This window comes from Notolabrus celidotus, chromosome 14 (assembly GCF_009762535.1).
Source record: "Notolabrus celidotus isolate fNotCel1 chromosome 14, fNotCel1.pri, whole genome shotgun sequence".
NCBI lineage: Eukaryota > Metazoa > Chordata > Actinopteri > Labriformes > Labridae > Notolabrus > Notolabrus celidotus.
Genome location: NC_048285.1, coordinates 21,419,481 through 21,435,675, shown reverse-complemented (window position 1 = coordinate 21,435,675; position 16,195 = coordinate 21,419,481). Strand labels below are relative to the sequence as shown.

The 16,195-nt window shown below is 40.8% G+C and overlaps 1 protein-coding gene across 1 annotated transcript in view; it reads left to right on the top strand.

Annotated features, from left to right (window-relative positions):
- Positions 1 to 16,195, top strand: part of ppm1lb (protein phosphatase, Mg2+/Mn2+ dependent, 1Lb) — a 58,050-nt gene that overhangs the window by 33,585 nt on the left and 8,270 nt on the right. Inside the window, exon 2 of the mRNA XM_034701995.1 lies at positions 8,760 to 8,976. Coding sequence (XP_034557886.1) covers positions 8,760 to 8,976 — 217 coding nt within the window. The remainder of the gene's footprint in view (positions 1 to 8,759; positions 8,977 to 16,195) is intronic.

Below are 16,195 nucleotides of genomic sequence, written 5' to 3'. Positions count from 1 at the left end.
ACAATACGACATGATACAATATGACATGATACAATATGACATGATACAATATGACATGATACAATATGACATGATATAATATGACATGATACAATACGACATGATACAATATGACATAATACAATATGACATGATACAATACGACATGATACAATATGACATGATACAATACGACATGATACAATATGACATGATATAATATGACATGATATAATATGACATGATATAATATGACATAATACAATATGACATGATACAATATGACATGATATAATATGACATGATACAATACGACATGATATAATATGACATGATATAATATGACATGATATAATATGACATGATACAATATGACATGATATAATATGACATGATATAATATGACATGATACAATATGACATGATATAATATGACATGATACAATACGACATGATATAATATGACATGATGCGGGCAAACACTTCCACTGCACTAGATGGACATGCTATTATATGACATGATATAATATGACATGATACAATATGACATGATACAATATGACATGATACAATATGACATGATACAATATGACATGATATAATATGACATGATATAATATGACATGATACAATACGACATGATACAATATGACATGATACAATATGACATGATACAATATGACATGATACAATATGACATGATACAATATGACATGATACAATATGACATTATACAATATGACATGATATAATATGACATGATATAATATGACATGATACAATACGACATGATATAATATGACATGATACAATATGACATGATACAATATGACATGATACAATATGACATGATACAATATGACATGATACAATACGACATGATACAATATGACATGATACCATATGACATGATACAATACGACATGATACAATATGACATGATACCATATGACATGATACAATATGACATGATACAATACGACATGATACAATATGACATGATACCATATGACATGATACAATACGACATGATACAATACGACATGATGTAATACGACATGATGTAATACGACATGATACAATACGACATGATATAATATGACATGATACAATACGACATGATACAATACGACATGATACAATATGACATGATATAATATGACATGATACAATATGACATGATACAATATGACATGATACCATATGACATGATACAATACGACATGATACAATATGACATGATACAATATGACATGATACAATACGACATGATACAATATGACATGATACCATATGACATGATACAATACGACATGATACAATACGACATGATGTAATACGACATGATGTAATACGACATGATACAATACGACATGATATAATATGACATGATACAATACGACATGATACAATACGACATGATACAATATGACATGATATAATACGACATGATACAATATGACATGATACAATATGACATGATACCATATGACATGATACAATACGACATGATACAATATGACATGATACCATATGACATGATACAATATGACATGATACAATACGACATGATACAATATGACATGATACCATATGACATGATACAATACGACATGATACAATACGACATGATGTAATACGACATGATGTAATACGACATGATACAATACGACATGATATAATATGACATGATACAATACGACATGATACAATACGACATGATACAATATGACATGATATAATATGACATGATACAATACGACATGATGTAATACGACATGATGTAATACGACATGATACAATACGACATGATACAATACGACATGATACAATACGACATGATACAATACGACATGATATAATATGACATGATACAATACGACATGATACAATACGACATGATGTAATACGACATGATACAATACGACATGATATAATATGACATGATACAATACGACATGATACAATATGACATGATATAATACGACATGATACAATACGACATGATACAATACGACATGATACAATACGACATGATACAATACGACATGATATAATATGACATGATACAATACGACATGATACAATATGACATGATACAATACGACATGATACAATACGACATGATGTAATACGACATGATACAATACGACATGATATAATATGACATGATACAATACGACATGATACAATACGACATGATGTAATACGACATGATACAATACGACATGATGTAATACGACATGATATAATATGACATGATACAATACGACATGATACAATATGACATGATACAATACGACATGATACAATACGACATGATATAATATGACATGATACAATACGACATGATATAATATGACATGATACAACCATAGACTGAATGAAATACGAATGTAGTATCCGTGACGTCACCCATCTGTTTCTGAAGCGCTGTTTTGAGGCCGATCGTCAGCGGCAGGCATAAAGCCAGTGTGACGTAAAGAGGCGGAGTTTGAGCCTCCTAGCCAACAGCTACTGGGTTCCTGCAGTCAGCTGTGCCTCTCATTGGAAGACTCGTGATCTCCATATCTTCGAAATTGCCGCGTTAGAAAAAAATTCACCCCCCTCACAGTGTGAGCTGATCGAGAAATGATCTATCCAGACTACACTCGTCTTTTGTACCAGGTTGTAAACATGTTTATTTCTGCTGTAAAGATCGTCTTTTTCCAATTCATGTGTATGTGACTTCCGGTACTTCCAAAGCCAGCCTCAAGCAGATCCTTGATGAACTGCAGCTTTTAGCACTTCCGCATTGGACTCATATTTTTAGAACGGAGGTCGCCGCTTGGATACAACACGATACGATTGGTATGACATGAAACGACACAACACGATATGACAAGACACATCACAATACAACATGACATGATACAACACGATACAATACGACATGATGCAATACGACATGACACAATACGACACGACATGCCATGATACAGCACATAACAATATGACACGATACGATATGACACAACACAACACGATACAATATGATATGACACGAAATGCCACGACACAACATGATACAACACGATACAATACAACACGATACGACATAACATGACATGATACGATAGGTAAGTCTGTGTAGAAGTCTGATTCATAAGCACTTGAGTCCAAGTTGATTCATGAGACTCAAGTCAAACTTGAATAATACCACACTGCTGGGTGTTTTTTTGTTTATATTTTTTCATGTTTGCTTTACCAGGGATGTTTGCCTGCATTCACATTCCTCTTAAGTTCAAATGAGGCGGCATCTATTTTTGATGCAGTGGAAGTGTTTGCCCGCACACACACACACTCCCTCACTCTCAATCTGTGCTTGGCACCGCCCTGACACATACAAGGCTCAGGTGTGAGATAACAGAATTAGGGCTTTGTGCTCATGCTGCTCTCTGCCCTGTGGACAGGCTGAGATCTGCAGAGTCATCCTGAAGAGACACATACTACATCTCTGCACAGAACAGCACAAAGCCCCCATTTCTGCTTCTGATGATTATCATCATGATATATTATTCAGATTTACCTGCTTCATTTACTCCAAAGACAACTTCTAACCTACCTGTCCATGGCAGTAGGCACTTATTAGGCACTGAATATAAAACTAGGATATGGAAATTGCGTATATTTTCCCTTCAGTGATCACTATTGAATATGAATATATGATGTAGAAATTAAAAGAGCATAGAAAAACATTTGGATATGGACTCCCTCTCCTCTAGTATCTACTTCTTTCTCTGTATTCAACTGCTTTGATGGTTTTTCTGTCACTTATCCCATGATCTGTCTTTTAATGCAGAGGGACTGTCTCCCTTTCTCTTTCTCTCTCTTTCTTTAATGATGTGCTTGAGTGATGCTAATGAATGGTTCTTACACTCCTCCTCATTCCCCCTCCTTTCTCCTTTTCTCTTCTTCTCTCCATCTGCCTGCTTGATCTGTCAGGGAGGCAGCAGAAAGAGATTTTTCTACTTCGGTTATGAGACTCCCTCAGGGCGAGTCTAGAGGAAAAACTCAGATGACTTTCCTCTTTTCTGCTGGCCTGGCGACATGATGGATGGAAGTGTTTAAAAAGCCTGACTATTTCTGTCGGACTGTTCATCTGAGTGGCTCACAGTTAGCAGTCAGCAGGGAGGCTTTCGTTAACGGGGTAGATGATGCACTAAAAGGAAAGTGTGTAGGTGGCCCCAGTGAGATAGGAGGATTTGTGTGTTTGTATGTGTGTGGGTTTGTGTACTTACGGTGCAAGCCTTTTGTGCTTGCATGTGTGGTGCAAGTGAAGTGTGGTGTGAAGGAGAGCCCAATGTGACGCTCTGCGCGGCCATGAATGATTGCACTCTGAGCCAGGTCTCCTGTGGTGGGACTGAGGCACAAAAATAACTTTCTCCCTCCCAAAAACATTCTTTTTGGGTTTAAGTTTAAGGTTATTGGTCAACAAATCAATAAGTTGATCATGAGATAATTATCATCTTGATTGTTGGTAGTTTGAGGATTTGTTTTAAACAAATTTGGCTATTTTGTGTCTTTAATTATTTTAGTCAAACTGAATATTTCTGAACAAAAAAATCCATTTATGTGACATCTACTCAGACATGCTCTGGTTAATATGATACAAACATAATGTGGGTAATACTTGATTCAAGTGTTTTAAGACCAATCCTTTGATGTAACTACCTTCCATAACACTTTTTTTTAGGGGAGGGGCTTTACTATAAAGGGCAGCTGAACAGAGACAGGGCATGTGGTGAGTAGAGAGTGGGGGATTACATGCAGCAAAGGGTCAAAGCAAGCTGTCAAACCAGATACTGCCGTGAAGAGGAGTGGAGCTTCTGCATATGGGGCGCAGGCTTTAACCTCTAGGCCAAACTGGTGCCCCACAACAACACCTTGCTTGCTGGCTCTTGCATTTCAACTTAAAAAATCTGAAAATTGCTGAAAAAATCTCCAAACTTTAAGCAAAGCACTAAACAGAAGAAAAATTGCCTTCAGCAACTTAAAAAGGGAATTTCCTTAGGCAAATATTTGTTAGTCACGTATCTCAAAACCCAGCAGCAATCATTGTCTGTCATTGTCTGACAGACTGATGATGATGTATGCGTTTAGGAACAGATGGCAACTTCTGGTGTCCCAGCAGTCTGCATCAAATGACTTGAAGCTTAGACTTCCTTTTCTTGCAGCATCATTTCTTAGTTTATTTCATGCCAGTTCATCAGTTTCTGGTCAGTTTTAGTTGGACAGTAGCTAGTAAATTACACAGAGGCTTTACTCTGGCTGCATGGAAAGGGTACAAAACCATGGCAAATGTTCTTGGGATTTCTTTCAATTCACAGGTTTTAAGTTAGCTGAAATGGTAACATGGTGATTCAGATTTGCAAAAAGTAACATGAAAGCTTTGACAAATTTGTCCTCATTTGTAGAGGGAAACTGCTTTTGAATGCTTGTGTGTGAACGGAGGCCAAAGCGATCATTTCTGACGAATTCTAGGTAGACAGGAAATTGAAACGCTGAGTGGCTTTCATGACACAACATCAAGCTGGATTGTCGCTCAAATTTTGGATCTAGCACTGTTAGCTGCACTTGCATGCAGATATCTGTTTATGGAGATGAAGACTTTCTCAGATTATTAGTGATGGGAACCGCAGTGTTGTTATGGTGGGTCGCTTTCCTCCAGGTTTTGCTCCCTCCTGCATACCCCAAAAATCTGCTAATAGGTGATTGGTCAATACCACTGAGAAAAACCTACAACAAATTAAATGACAAAATGAAAACCAGAGCACCTCCCTTGCTGAAAACCCAGCCCCCAAGTACAGATAAGATTACATTTACGTGTAAAATATGGAGATGCAGGTTAGCCAGTCGCTAATCTTGCAATCTGGCTCAGTATTCTGCCCTCTCATTTTTTCTGCATTCCTCCAGTGAGCTCTTATCTCAACTACCAACCTCATCCTCCATTGCGTTCCCTCCTGTTTGACTACTCTTGATCTTTGCCATCCCTTCTTCATCCCTCCATCCTTCAGTCTTCATCCCCCTCTATCCCTGCAATCCCTCCCTCATCTTCCCTTACTTCCTTTCAGACACTACAGTCAGTTGTTGGATGTGTCAGTGTGGTTAGCCAGCAGGTTAGATAGTCAGATAATCAAGATTTAGCTTACACTCCCCATTCAGTCAATAAGGCTGACACGCATGCATTCACACTGTCTAAAGGACTGATTGATGCATACACGTGTTTGGGTGGTCAAATGGGCTGGAGGGATGGAGCAGGAGAAGGGGTTCGTGACCCTGGTGCTTTGCGGAGGACTGACAGGCAGACAATTAAACAGCTCAATAATTGGCACAGTAAAAACCCAGACAGACAAAAGTCTTCTTGTTGTATTTATGACCTTTTGAACCCAGTTTATGACTCCTGCTCTTTGAATAGTAACCACCGGATGAAGGAATGCCAGCGGTGATTGTCTTCTGATGAGACAAAGGAGAGTCTTGAGAGGAGTGCAGGAAAAAAAAGAAGTGAGAAGAACCAAAAAGGGACCTGGGGAAATGGAACAAAAGGAAGAAAGAGACTCATACACATCCACAAATGAAAAACATAGCAAGTGTATTGGAGTGCAGAAGATAGGAGAAGAGTGACACATCTTGTAAAGGAAAGATTCAATAACACCAACAACATATAACAAGAGATGAGTTGTTTTCATGTGTGGAGGAGAAGCAGAGGGCTGAGGTTATCTGAGTCCTTCAAAGTAATTTCCCAGAGCAGAGCGAGGTATGGACGCAGAGAGGGAAAAAAAGAGGTATAGATGGGAGAGGAAGCTAAATGGGGACAGCTTCAGAGCACTTGAGACATAAAGGTTCATCTCTAGGTCCTTGTCATGTGACCTCACAGCTTTAAATTCAGAGACAGGAAATTGTTTTCTCTCCTGCAGGCCTGACTGGCTCGCCCCGTCTCGTCATCCTCTGACTGCTGTTTAATTGCAGCAAATGAAAACCACATTTGAAATATGAGATGCATGAATCAGGGATGCTGCAGATCAGTGACACGTAAGCAGGATATTATCTGCCGTCTGTACTTTTGTAACTTTTTTGAACTTCATGACCTTAGACCAGCTCTTCTTCCCTGTTTGGCTCCTTGCCAGAAGAGAGGGAGGCATAATTCGCTCTGACACTGCTGTGAGAGAGGGTCGTAGAAAGAAAAGGAAAACCGGTGTATTCTGTGTTACCTGTGGACTAAAATGGATAGAGGTGAGGTTTCAGTTTCTCTGGCTCAGCTCTATTCCTCAGCAGGGTGTGAGGGTTTGATTGGCGATGCACTTTTTCTTTCCTTATCTTCTGTTTTATGTGTGATTTATCTTCCTCAGCAAGAAACGGGTGAAGCAGGTTTCTGCCACTGTGTAGACTTCAGTGTCTTTCTTTCTGACTGAATGAGGCTCAAGGGCGTGTCGTGCTCCATTTTTTTGGGGGGGGGGGGGGGGGGGGGGGGGGGTTGTCCTGCTGGATGGAAGCCTTTTGATCACTTTGTCTCCTTGTAGAGAGCAGAATGCTTCCTGATAGGACCATCATTTATTACAAAACATACTTATCTTAACCTCATTCACTCATCGCTCCTGATTTAAATACATTGATATTCTTCGTCAACCTTCAAATGTATCATTTGTTCAATGGTTTGTTGATGCTTCTTAAATGTTTCAGGTTTCATTTAGACCTCATTAGACTGTGAATGGTTGCTGATCTACAGAAAAACACCTTGCAACTTTTTTTTATGGAAAAAAAACTTTCAGTTCTAGTCCATCCTTAGAGGCAGTCCAAAACCTTACCCATCATTTCAGGTGGGGGGGGGGGGGGGGGGGGGGGTGCATCAGAGCTTTTAAGATTTCTCTATGGATGATCAACCTACAAATTCATTTTTATAAATTAATGTTTTACCCCCTAAAATGTGAAAAATTGAGCACTGAGAAATATTTTGAACGTCTTTGTAAGTGAATGACACTCATTAGTATTAGGCACAGAGTGAATATTGAAGGAGGTTGGGTTAGGCACAAAGATGTGAGCAACCTTGACAAGGACAAAACGGTGATGGTTAGATGACTGGGTCAGTGCAGTGGTCAGCGCCTACCTAAAGTGGTCCAAAGAAGCAAAGTCACTGAACAGGCAGCAGGATCTTGGTTAAAGACTCAGTGATGCGTGTGAGGAGGGCCTTTGTAGAAAGGTGTCACCACGCCAAGTTCATTGCTGGGCACGAGGCTGCATAGAAGCAAACCGGTCAGGGTGCCCATGCTGACCCCTGCTGACTGCTGAAAGTGCTTTCAGTGGGCATGTGGGAATAAGACCACAGAGGAAGGAGGGAAGGTGGTCTGGAGGAACACTGCTCCATGTGGGATGAGTTTGCTCCATGGACGCCTCACCTTGCAACTTATAGCATGCTAACGTCTTGGTGCCAGACACCACAGAACACCTTCAGAGGTCTTCAGTGGAGTCCATGTTTTGTCAGGCTGGGGCTGTTTTGTATGAAACCTGATAAGGAAGGCCTTCACATAATGTTACAGCCAATCAGTTCCTCTTTAATCTCCTTTTTTTGGGTGGATGCATTAGTGGAGTTTTCAATCAGAACTTAAGTGTCTTGTCCAATCGTCTTGACGCAACTTGGGGCCATATGACTGTTTCTGCACAAATCAGTAGTTTTTTTCTATCTGATTAAACTTTTATCCGCAGTTATTTAATTCTTGATTCTTGCCTCTTCTCTCCATCATTAGGCCGCTGCTGACTTTGCCAAGGCCCACCTGCCCGAGGCGCTCCGCCAGCAGCTCCTGACTTATGAACGGGAGAAAGAGCGAGACAGAGAAAAAGAGAAAGAGAAAGACGAGAAAAAGGAGAGGGGCGGCCTGTCTTACCCTTCGATACTGGAGCAGCAGATCCTGAATTTGGACAGAGCAATGCTGGAGAAGCTCTCGGCCACTTATAATGAAGCAGGTATGCGTTTGTACGTTTTTCACCACAAGAAACTGTAAATGCTCACGCACATATGATGATATTTATTCATAATCAAGTGTTTCCAAGCAGAACTTGACCCCTTTTCTAACATTTATGCTAATTTGGGGGATGCTTTGCAGTGGTACGGTTCGCTGAGCTGCTTTATTGATCCATCTTTTTGTATGATGCAAATGTGTAGCTCCTCAAAGTACCCTAGTCGAGGGGCAGAGGCCACATACAGATGGATTTCACCCCTGAGTGTTGCTCATTACCAGAGACATGATAAGAAAAGCACCAGTAAGTGTAGTGCAATGTTTTTAAATGTTCCCTACAATGCTGCACGCAAACTATTAATTTCTCCTCCACTGTTTCACTTGACTGTTGTTGAATAGTGAGTGTCAGCAGCCCCAGGCCTTGCTTATTCAGCTGTTTAAATACAAGCTGATCTTCACAAGGCTTGTAGTAATTATCTCTGGGGGGTGGGGGGGAGAGAGAGAGAGAGAGAGAGAGAGAGAGAGGGAGAGAGGGAGAGAGGGAGAGAGAGAGAGAGAGAGAGAGAGAGAGAGAGAGAGATGGATGCAAAGAGGTAGAAGAGGGGTCAGAGGGAAGGATGTATGCGTGGTAGGAGGACGTTTTGCTTGTAAGAGCTGTAGAACAATTAAAGAGACAAAGGGGGAGGAAAGGGGTAGCTTGTAAGCGAGGGGATGAAAGGGTGAAGAGAATGAGAGCGGTGATACAAAGGGGGATGAAGAGGAGCTATAAGAAATGAAAACCACAAAGGGTGGGAGAGAGAAATGAAGGTCCTACAGCAAAATACTCAAAGTAATGTATTTCATGTATATTTGAAATCCACACATGAGGAAGAAAATACAAGAGCAGAGGACTTTAAAGGAAACTATGAAGATGATACGGTAACACTTGAGTTTACTTTTTCCTTTGACAGAAACATTATTAGCTTACTGGACATGCTACATGATCACATGACCTAACTGTAGTTACATGTTGCAGTCTCAAGATTGGAGTGATCCCATGGGAAGGCCCCTTTTCCTTCCTGTGCCCCTGCCTAAGCTTTGCTGACTGAGGAGCAACAACACAGGTTTCAGCTTCAGAGTTATGGATAAATATTAATAAGCATGTATGGACATGGCGAAGCTATCAGCTGAAGCTTCGGGAGGAACGTCCAAGTAACAAATACCAAGCAGAGATCATGATGATGTCCATTCCTCCAACCATTTTCTACTGCTTATCAGTTGCAGCAGGCTCAGCAAGTTGACTCACTAGGAATATTTGTCCAGCTCCTCCTTGTGGTCTCTAGATGTTCCCAGGCCAGAGGGAAATATAATCCCACCATCCCAAACTCTACCCTGAGGTATCCTCCCAGCTGGATGCACCTGGAAAAACCTCCAGAGAACTCCTAATCAGATGGCTGAACCACCTCAGCTGGCTTTTTCTAATGCAAAGAAGCAATGGCGTCTGAGCTCCTGGCCTTAACTTTGAGACTGGGCCCAGTCATAACCTCTTTCAGTCACTACAAAAACTCATGTTCACAGGTGAGAGTTGGAGCATACATTGACTGGTCAAACAAAGGTTTAGCATCAGGCTCAGCTCCTTCTTCACCAGGTCATAGGGAAGAGATCAACACCCCCATTCTGCTATTGCTGCACTTCATCTTACCCTCACTTGAAGCAGAGACTGCAAAAGGCAGAAATAAAAAACTCAAACTGGCTGCACATAGAGATCCTGATGGCACAAAAATCAATTGTGAAACTCAGCCAAAGGAGTTGCAAATTAGCCTGGCCTCAACCTTCTAACTTAGTTTGAAATATACGTTTTGGAACTAATCTACTTTGGTTACCTTCATTTTAATAACCTGCCTCATCATTTGGCTGTCTGTGTTTCACATCTTGTCAGACCTCGCTTCAGCAGTGTCGACATGTTCCCAGATCTGGAAAGGTTCCCTCTTGATGTCTGAAACTACGGCAAACAAGACCCAAGTTGTTATTTACAAAAAGAGATGAGGTGAAAGATAATGCAGCAGCTTACAATTAGATTACAAGTCTGAACTGCGTAAATGAGAGGCTACACGGATAGCATACATGTGACTCGCATGCAGGTTAGTGAGGGGGCTCCACTGGTATGAAAGAGCCATTGAGAGGGCCTCATATGGTCATATGATTCACTGAGGGATTGAAATCTCAGGAGATGGAGACCCAGTTTGGAGGCTGATTATTTCTCAACCTTTGTGTTGTACTCACCTGCTCTCGACCCCTTCATCCTCTTTATCCTCCTCTCCTTCACTGCTTCCTTCAGATAAGCAGAGATCTCTGCTGCTCTCAAAACAGCCTCAAAGAAAATCTCCCGTCCTGATCCCTCTGCCTACCTCTGTTCTTGAGCTCCGTGACCTGTTGCACCCAGGCTCCACAGATCTGTCCAAAACTATTTCTTATCTGTCAATATTCCTATCATCCTTTATTTAGTCTGCCCAGCAAGAGGGTCTGACACTGAGGTTACAGATAACACATTCAGACAAGCTCCTGTGTTGTCTAGTCCAAGCATTAGACATTAAAGGATTGGATTTGCTTCAGTATTTGTCCTAACTTGCATGTCAGCGTCTCAGGAGAGGCGATCTGCTGATCAGGTAATTGTTCTGCATTCTTGTCCTGGTATCTGATTCAACAATCACATCATTTAGGGTGAGCTGCTCCCTGCTTTCTGTCCCAATCAGGGCCTAAATTAAGCTGGCAGCGAGAGAAAGACAAGAGGGAAAATAGAGAGAAACACTCCCATTTCATCTCCGAGTCCCCAGGACAACAGCGTATCAGATTCATCCCTCTTGTTCGTTCATCCCTCTGTTGTTTATCTGCGAACAAAAGCGCTTGAAAGAAAGATAAGGGAGATGAGACTTTGATGAAAATACCAGGAGCTTAGAGTCTATTATGGAAGCAGTCTCCTTGATGTGATGTGGTATTCTGTTAATGCTAACCTCTCGCCATCTGATACGTCTCAACAAAAACTCGAGCGTACACAGTCGCATAAAAGGGTTGGAACATTGGTCCTACATTCAGCAGAGGATACGGGTGCTTATGTCGGTAGTTCTGTGGACTCAGGTGCTCTTGAAGACTGAAGAGTTATGCTGTGGGGGCTGTCTTCAGGCACACTCTCCACAGCTGAGGATTAAGTAAAAAGCCTTTAATTTATCAGAGCATATCTCATAAAAACAACAACACTCCTTTTATTTACGGTTTTTAGTAACTACAAGGCCAAAGCACTCCCTACGTTCATGTTTTGTGTGGTGTGGTTGCAAGCAGTGATGCCAGGCTGTTGATTACCATGCATAAAAGCTTTGAGCTTTGAGGATGATCAGGTGACTTTTAAAATGTACGTTTTGAAAAATACTTGTAGTAATATATTACTGCATCATCATTTATCTTCTTCTGCAGTCGAAAATATTACATGGGACCCGGGAACTTTTCGGCTCACAACCCCCCCATGTGGGAACCAGAGACCACACATAGTCTGACACCAATAACCTTGTGCACTAGTATGGACATGCACTATTTTTTATTTTTTATTTAACCTTTATTTAACCAGATCCCATTGAGATTAAAATCTCCTTTTCAAGAGAGACCTGGCCAAGGTAGCATCCTCAGCATAACACGGACACATCACAACAGTTAATATGTCTAAAACATATCTAAATACACACTAATGGAGAGATGTCAGGGGGAGGCAGCCATGGCTCAGCACTAAGTGGTCTGGTGTCTTGCTCAAGAGCACATTGACAGTGCCCAGCTAAATGAACCAGCACATCTCCAGCCACCAGTCCAATTTCCACACTTGGTCCATAGCTGGAATTGAACAGGCCACCTTCTGGTTCCCAATCCAAGTCCCTGTGGACTGAGCTACTGCCCCCGACACTAAAGGGCAAAGCCAAAAATGGACAAAACAAACAAAAGTCTTTCAATCAATACTTTATTTAGCTGGTTAGTAGTAAACTAGACCACCTACGTGCCCATGTTGCTGAATTTAGGTGTTGTAGCAACAAAGAAAAGTGGAAAACAGATGAAACATTTTTTATTTGCATGTTGTTTTTTCAAAATGCAACAACTTTTTTCCTTTATATTTCTATAATTATTCATAAAATATGTAATATGTAACAGTTTTTGGAGGCACTTTGGGAACCACTGTTCCGCACTGTATTTAATCACTGCATTAAGAGGTACTTTATGCTTTAAAGACAAGTGATATATGACTGTTTATGCATTAAGACTAAGTAACGTTAATAAACACAGAACATTTTTGGTCAAACTGGCAAAAGGTAGAACATTTTAGAAATTAAGTACCTGCTGAAAGGATGGAGGAAGTGTGTCTGAGATGGTAATGCCTGAGTAAGTATTCATATGATTGGTGCCAGACTATTGATATTGCAGTGAAAGCGAGTAAACCCCTGAATGAGTAGTTAGATCTGTTCCTCTGGCGTTTCCAAACTGCCATTACAATATAAATCTTAAAATGCACTTAAGATTTCATCATTAGATTCTCTTTGGAGTGAAGCTCCATTTTGTGAAGCACCATTCATTATGTTTCTGCTTTGCATTCGTTTGCAATATAATCATTATAAGCTGAATGCTGATGTCATTGTCAGCAGTTTCTCGGCTGCTTTGTTTGCTTTGTTTTCCATTTACATTCCATTCTCCTTTAAAGAAAGTGTGTGCCGCACTTTGTTCCAACTCCAAAGTGTTTCCTTCTCTATGACGATGTTTGTCATACAAAGTATGGCGCCACATGACCTTTTCCTGCCCTGAATGATGTTACCCATAATGCATTGAAATCCCTAATTATGTACTTGAACCAGTGTCAAAGTTTTTTCACTTGTGGGTGTAGTTCACAGTAACTTATTCCATACTGAGTGACTCATTTCCACCCTGTGTGTTCTCCTTTAAATTTTCACAAGTGTCGTACTTAATCTGCTTCGTGAAAATCTAAAAATATTCAATCAGTAATGCATACTGATCTGCAGCTGAGGAAACCTTGACTTTGTCCTATGTGTCATATTGGACAGAGAGGGACTGCTGTCACCATATGTGTCAAACTGAAGAGTAACTCTACCCAGACAGCTTTAAACATATTAACACAAAACACAGTTTTCTGATTCTGTGGCTCCTAAAGTCGAGACAAAGCAACATCTTTTGGTTCAAGAAGTACCTCTCACTGTCTGAACGAATATCATTGAACTTTATCATATACAGCTGTTGGCATGATCAAAGCAGTATGTTTTTACTGCTGATGCTGCAGTGTTAAACTTGACTCAGCTCAGCTCCCTTCAAGTTGAACCACTTTCTTTTTGTACTTGTTCATGTGCAAATTTTATTTCAAGACAGTTCCTGGTACCTGGTTCTTATTTGCATCACCTCAGCTGACATTCTGACTGACACCTACCCCCCAACTGCAGTTTCAGGTATTTAAACTAACTGATTCTGGGCTGCCGGTGGCCTGGGGGTTTACAGCCCCATGTATGGATGTCGTGGTTCTTGTTGCAGAGGTTGCCGGTTTGGTTCCTGGCCTCAACAGTTTGCTGCATGTCTTCCCCTGCTCTCTGCTCCCCACGTATGCTTTCTCTCTCAGTAAAGGCGAAAATGCCTCAAAATATACCTTTTAAATTTATTTCTTTTTTAAAGGAAATAACCTAATATAAAACTGTTTTGTTTTTTTCCCTGAGGGTCTTGTTTTCTTTTGGTCATAAAAAGGCATAACTAATATCAGTGTCTTTCTTAGCCAATGAAAAACTCCTCACTGGAGCTTTGAAGTTGATTTTGAAAGATATGAAGACCACTGATTGGTTAAAGGTAAATCATCAAAGCACAGGACTCTGCACAGAGTTTGGCTGTGGCGGCAAACTTGTCAACAGTGAAAGATTGAGAGAGGCAATCAGAGACAACTGAAGGATACACTTCTTAACATGCAACACAAATACAATATAGCTAAGTTAAGGATGTAGTTGAGTTGTGTCAAAGGTACACACACAGTCGACAAAAGGCTTCTGCACATCTCATTGCTATGATGCTCAGCTTAGAGCCCTGCCTCCGATGAGCAGGCTATCAGCTGGAAAAAATGTGAAGGAAATTTTATTACCACTTTAAGCAAGGAGAGCTAATACAGTTCAGTGTGGAAAAACTACACAAGTGCCCAAATCATATAGCCAAAGGCCTTTGGAAAGACTTTTAAGACAGAAAACATGAACTATGTAATATGCCACAATATATGAATCATGGGATCAAGTCGAGTTGATTCAAAAAAAGGTCTGATTAAAGTTTAAAGTAGTTTCATTTTTTTAAACTCAATACTTAAAGCTAGGGTTGGTAGTCTCAGAAAACCAGCATGAGTTTGAATGTAGCATTTCCTCATGACTCCGTCTAACCCCTCCCCTCCTCCCTCGGAGCTCCTCCAAAACAACGCCCCCCCGCTCACATGCACGAGCGCCGCTGATTCTCGACCATATGATCGTGACTGATTCAAAACCGGTCCTCACCAAAACATTATCATAGTGAAAGTTAAAAACACAAACAAACATGGCTGCTGTTAGTACTCACAACTATCATGCTAGCATTATCCAGTTGTACTGGTGACACGATATCAGGAGAAAAGTTATAACACATATAATACTGTAACAGCTCTACTGTTTGTTAAACCTGTTCAGTGTAGATGTTCTTAATTCCTACAGTGTTGACGGTCAGTGAAGGCATCAGGAGAGGTGTAGAGTGTGCTAGCTGGAGAGAGGAGAGGAGAAGTTCTTCATTCATTCAAACATTGATTGTTGCTTTGTTGGTTGGCGTGATCACGGCCGACAGTGACCGGTTATTAAAGATCAACGTGTTCACCAATCGGCTCGTCATCACTACAGCGTCCGGACGGACGCTACAATAAATATATATTTTCTGTAGGACTTACTGAACGTCATTAATTATTCTGCTTGTTGGTGAGAGCTTTTTAGACTCTGATCCGGACTACAGTCCTGAGCAAAGCACCTCATCAGGTCAGAGGGGACAGGCCCGAGGACGAGCGAGAGGGGCAGTAAATAGAGTCAGGGGAAGTAGAGGCAGGAGACGGGGACTCGGAGGAGTGCACGCCGGGGAAATGTACGCGCAGGAGGAGGGCAGAACGGCTGGATGGGATTTGATTGGTTTAAAATTTGGGGAGCCAAAAAACAGTGATTGGTTAG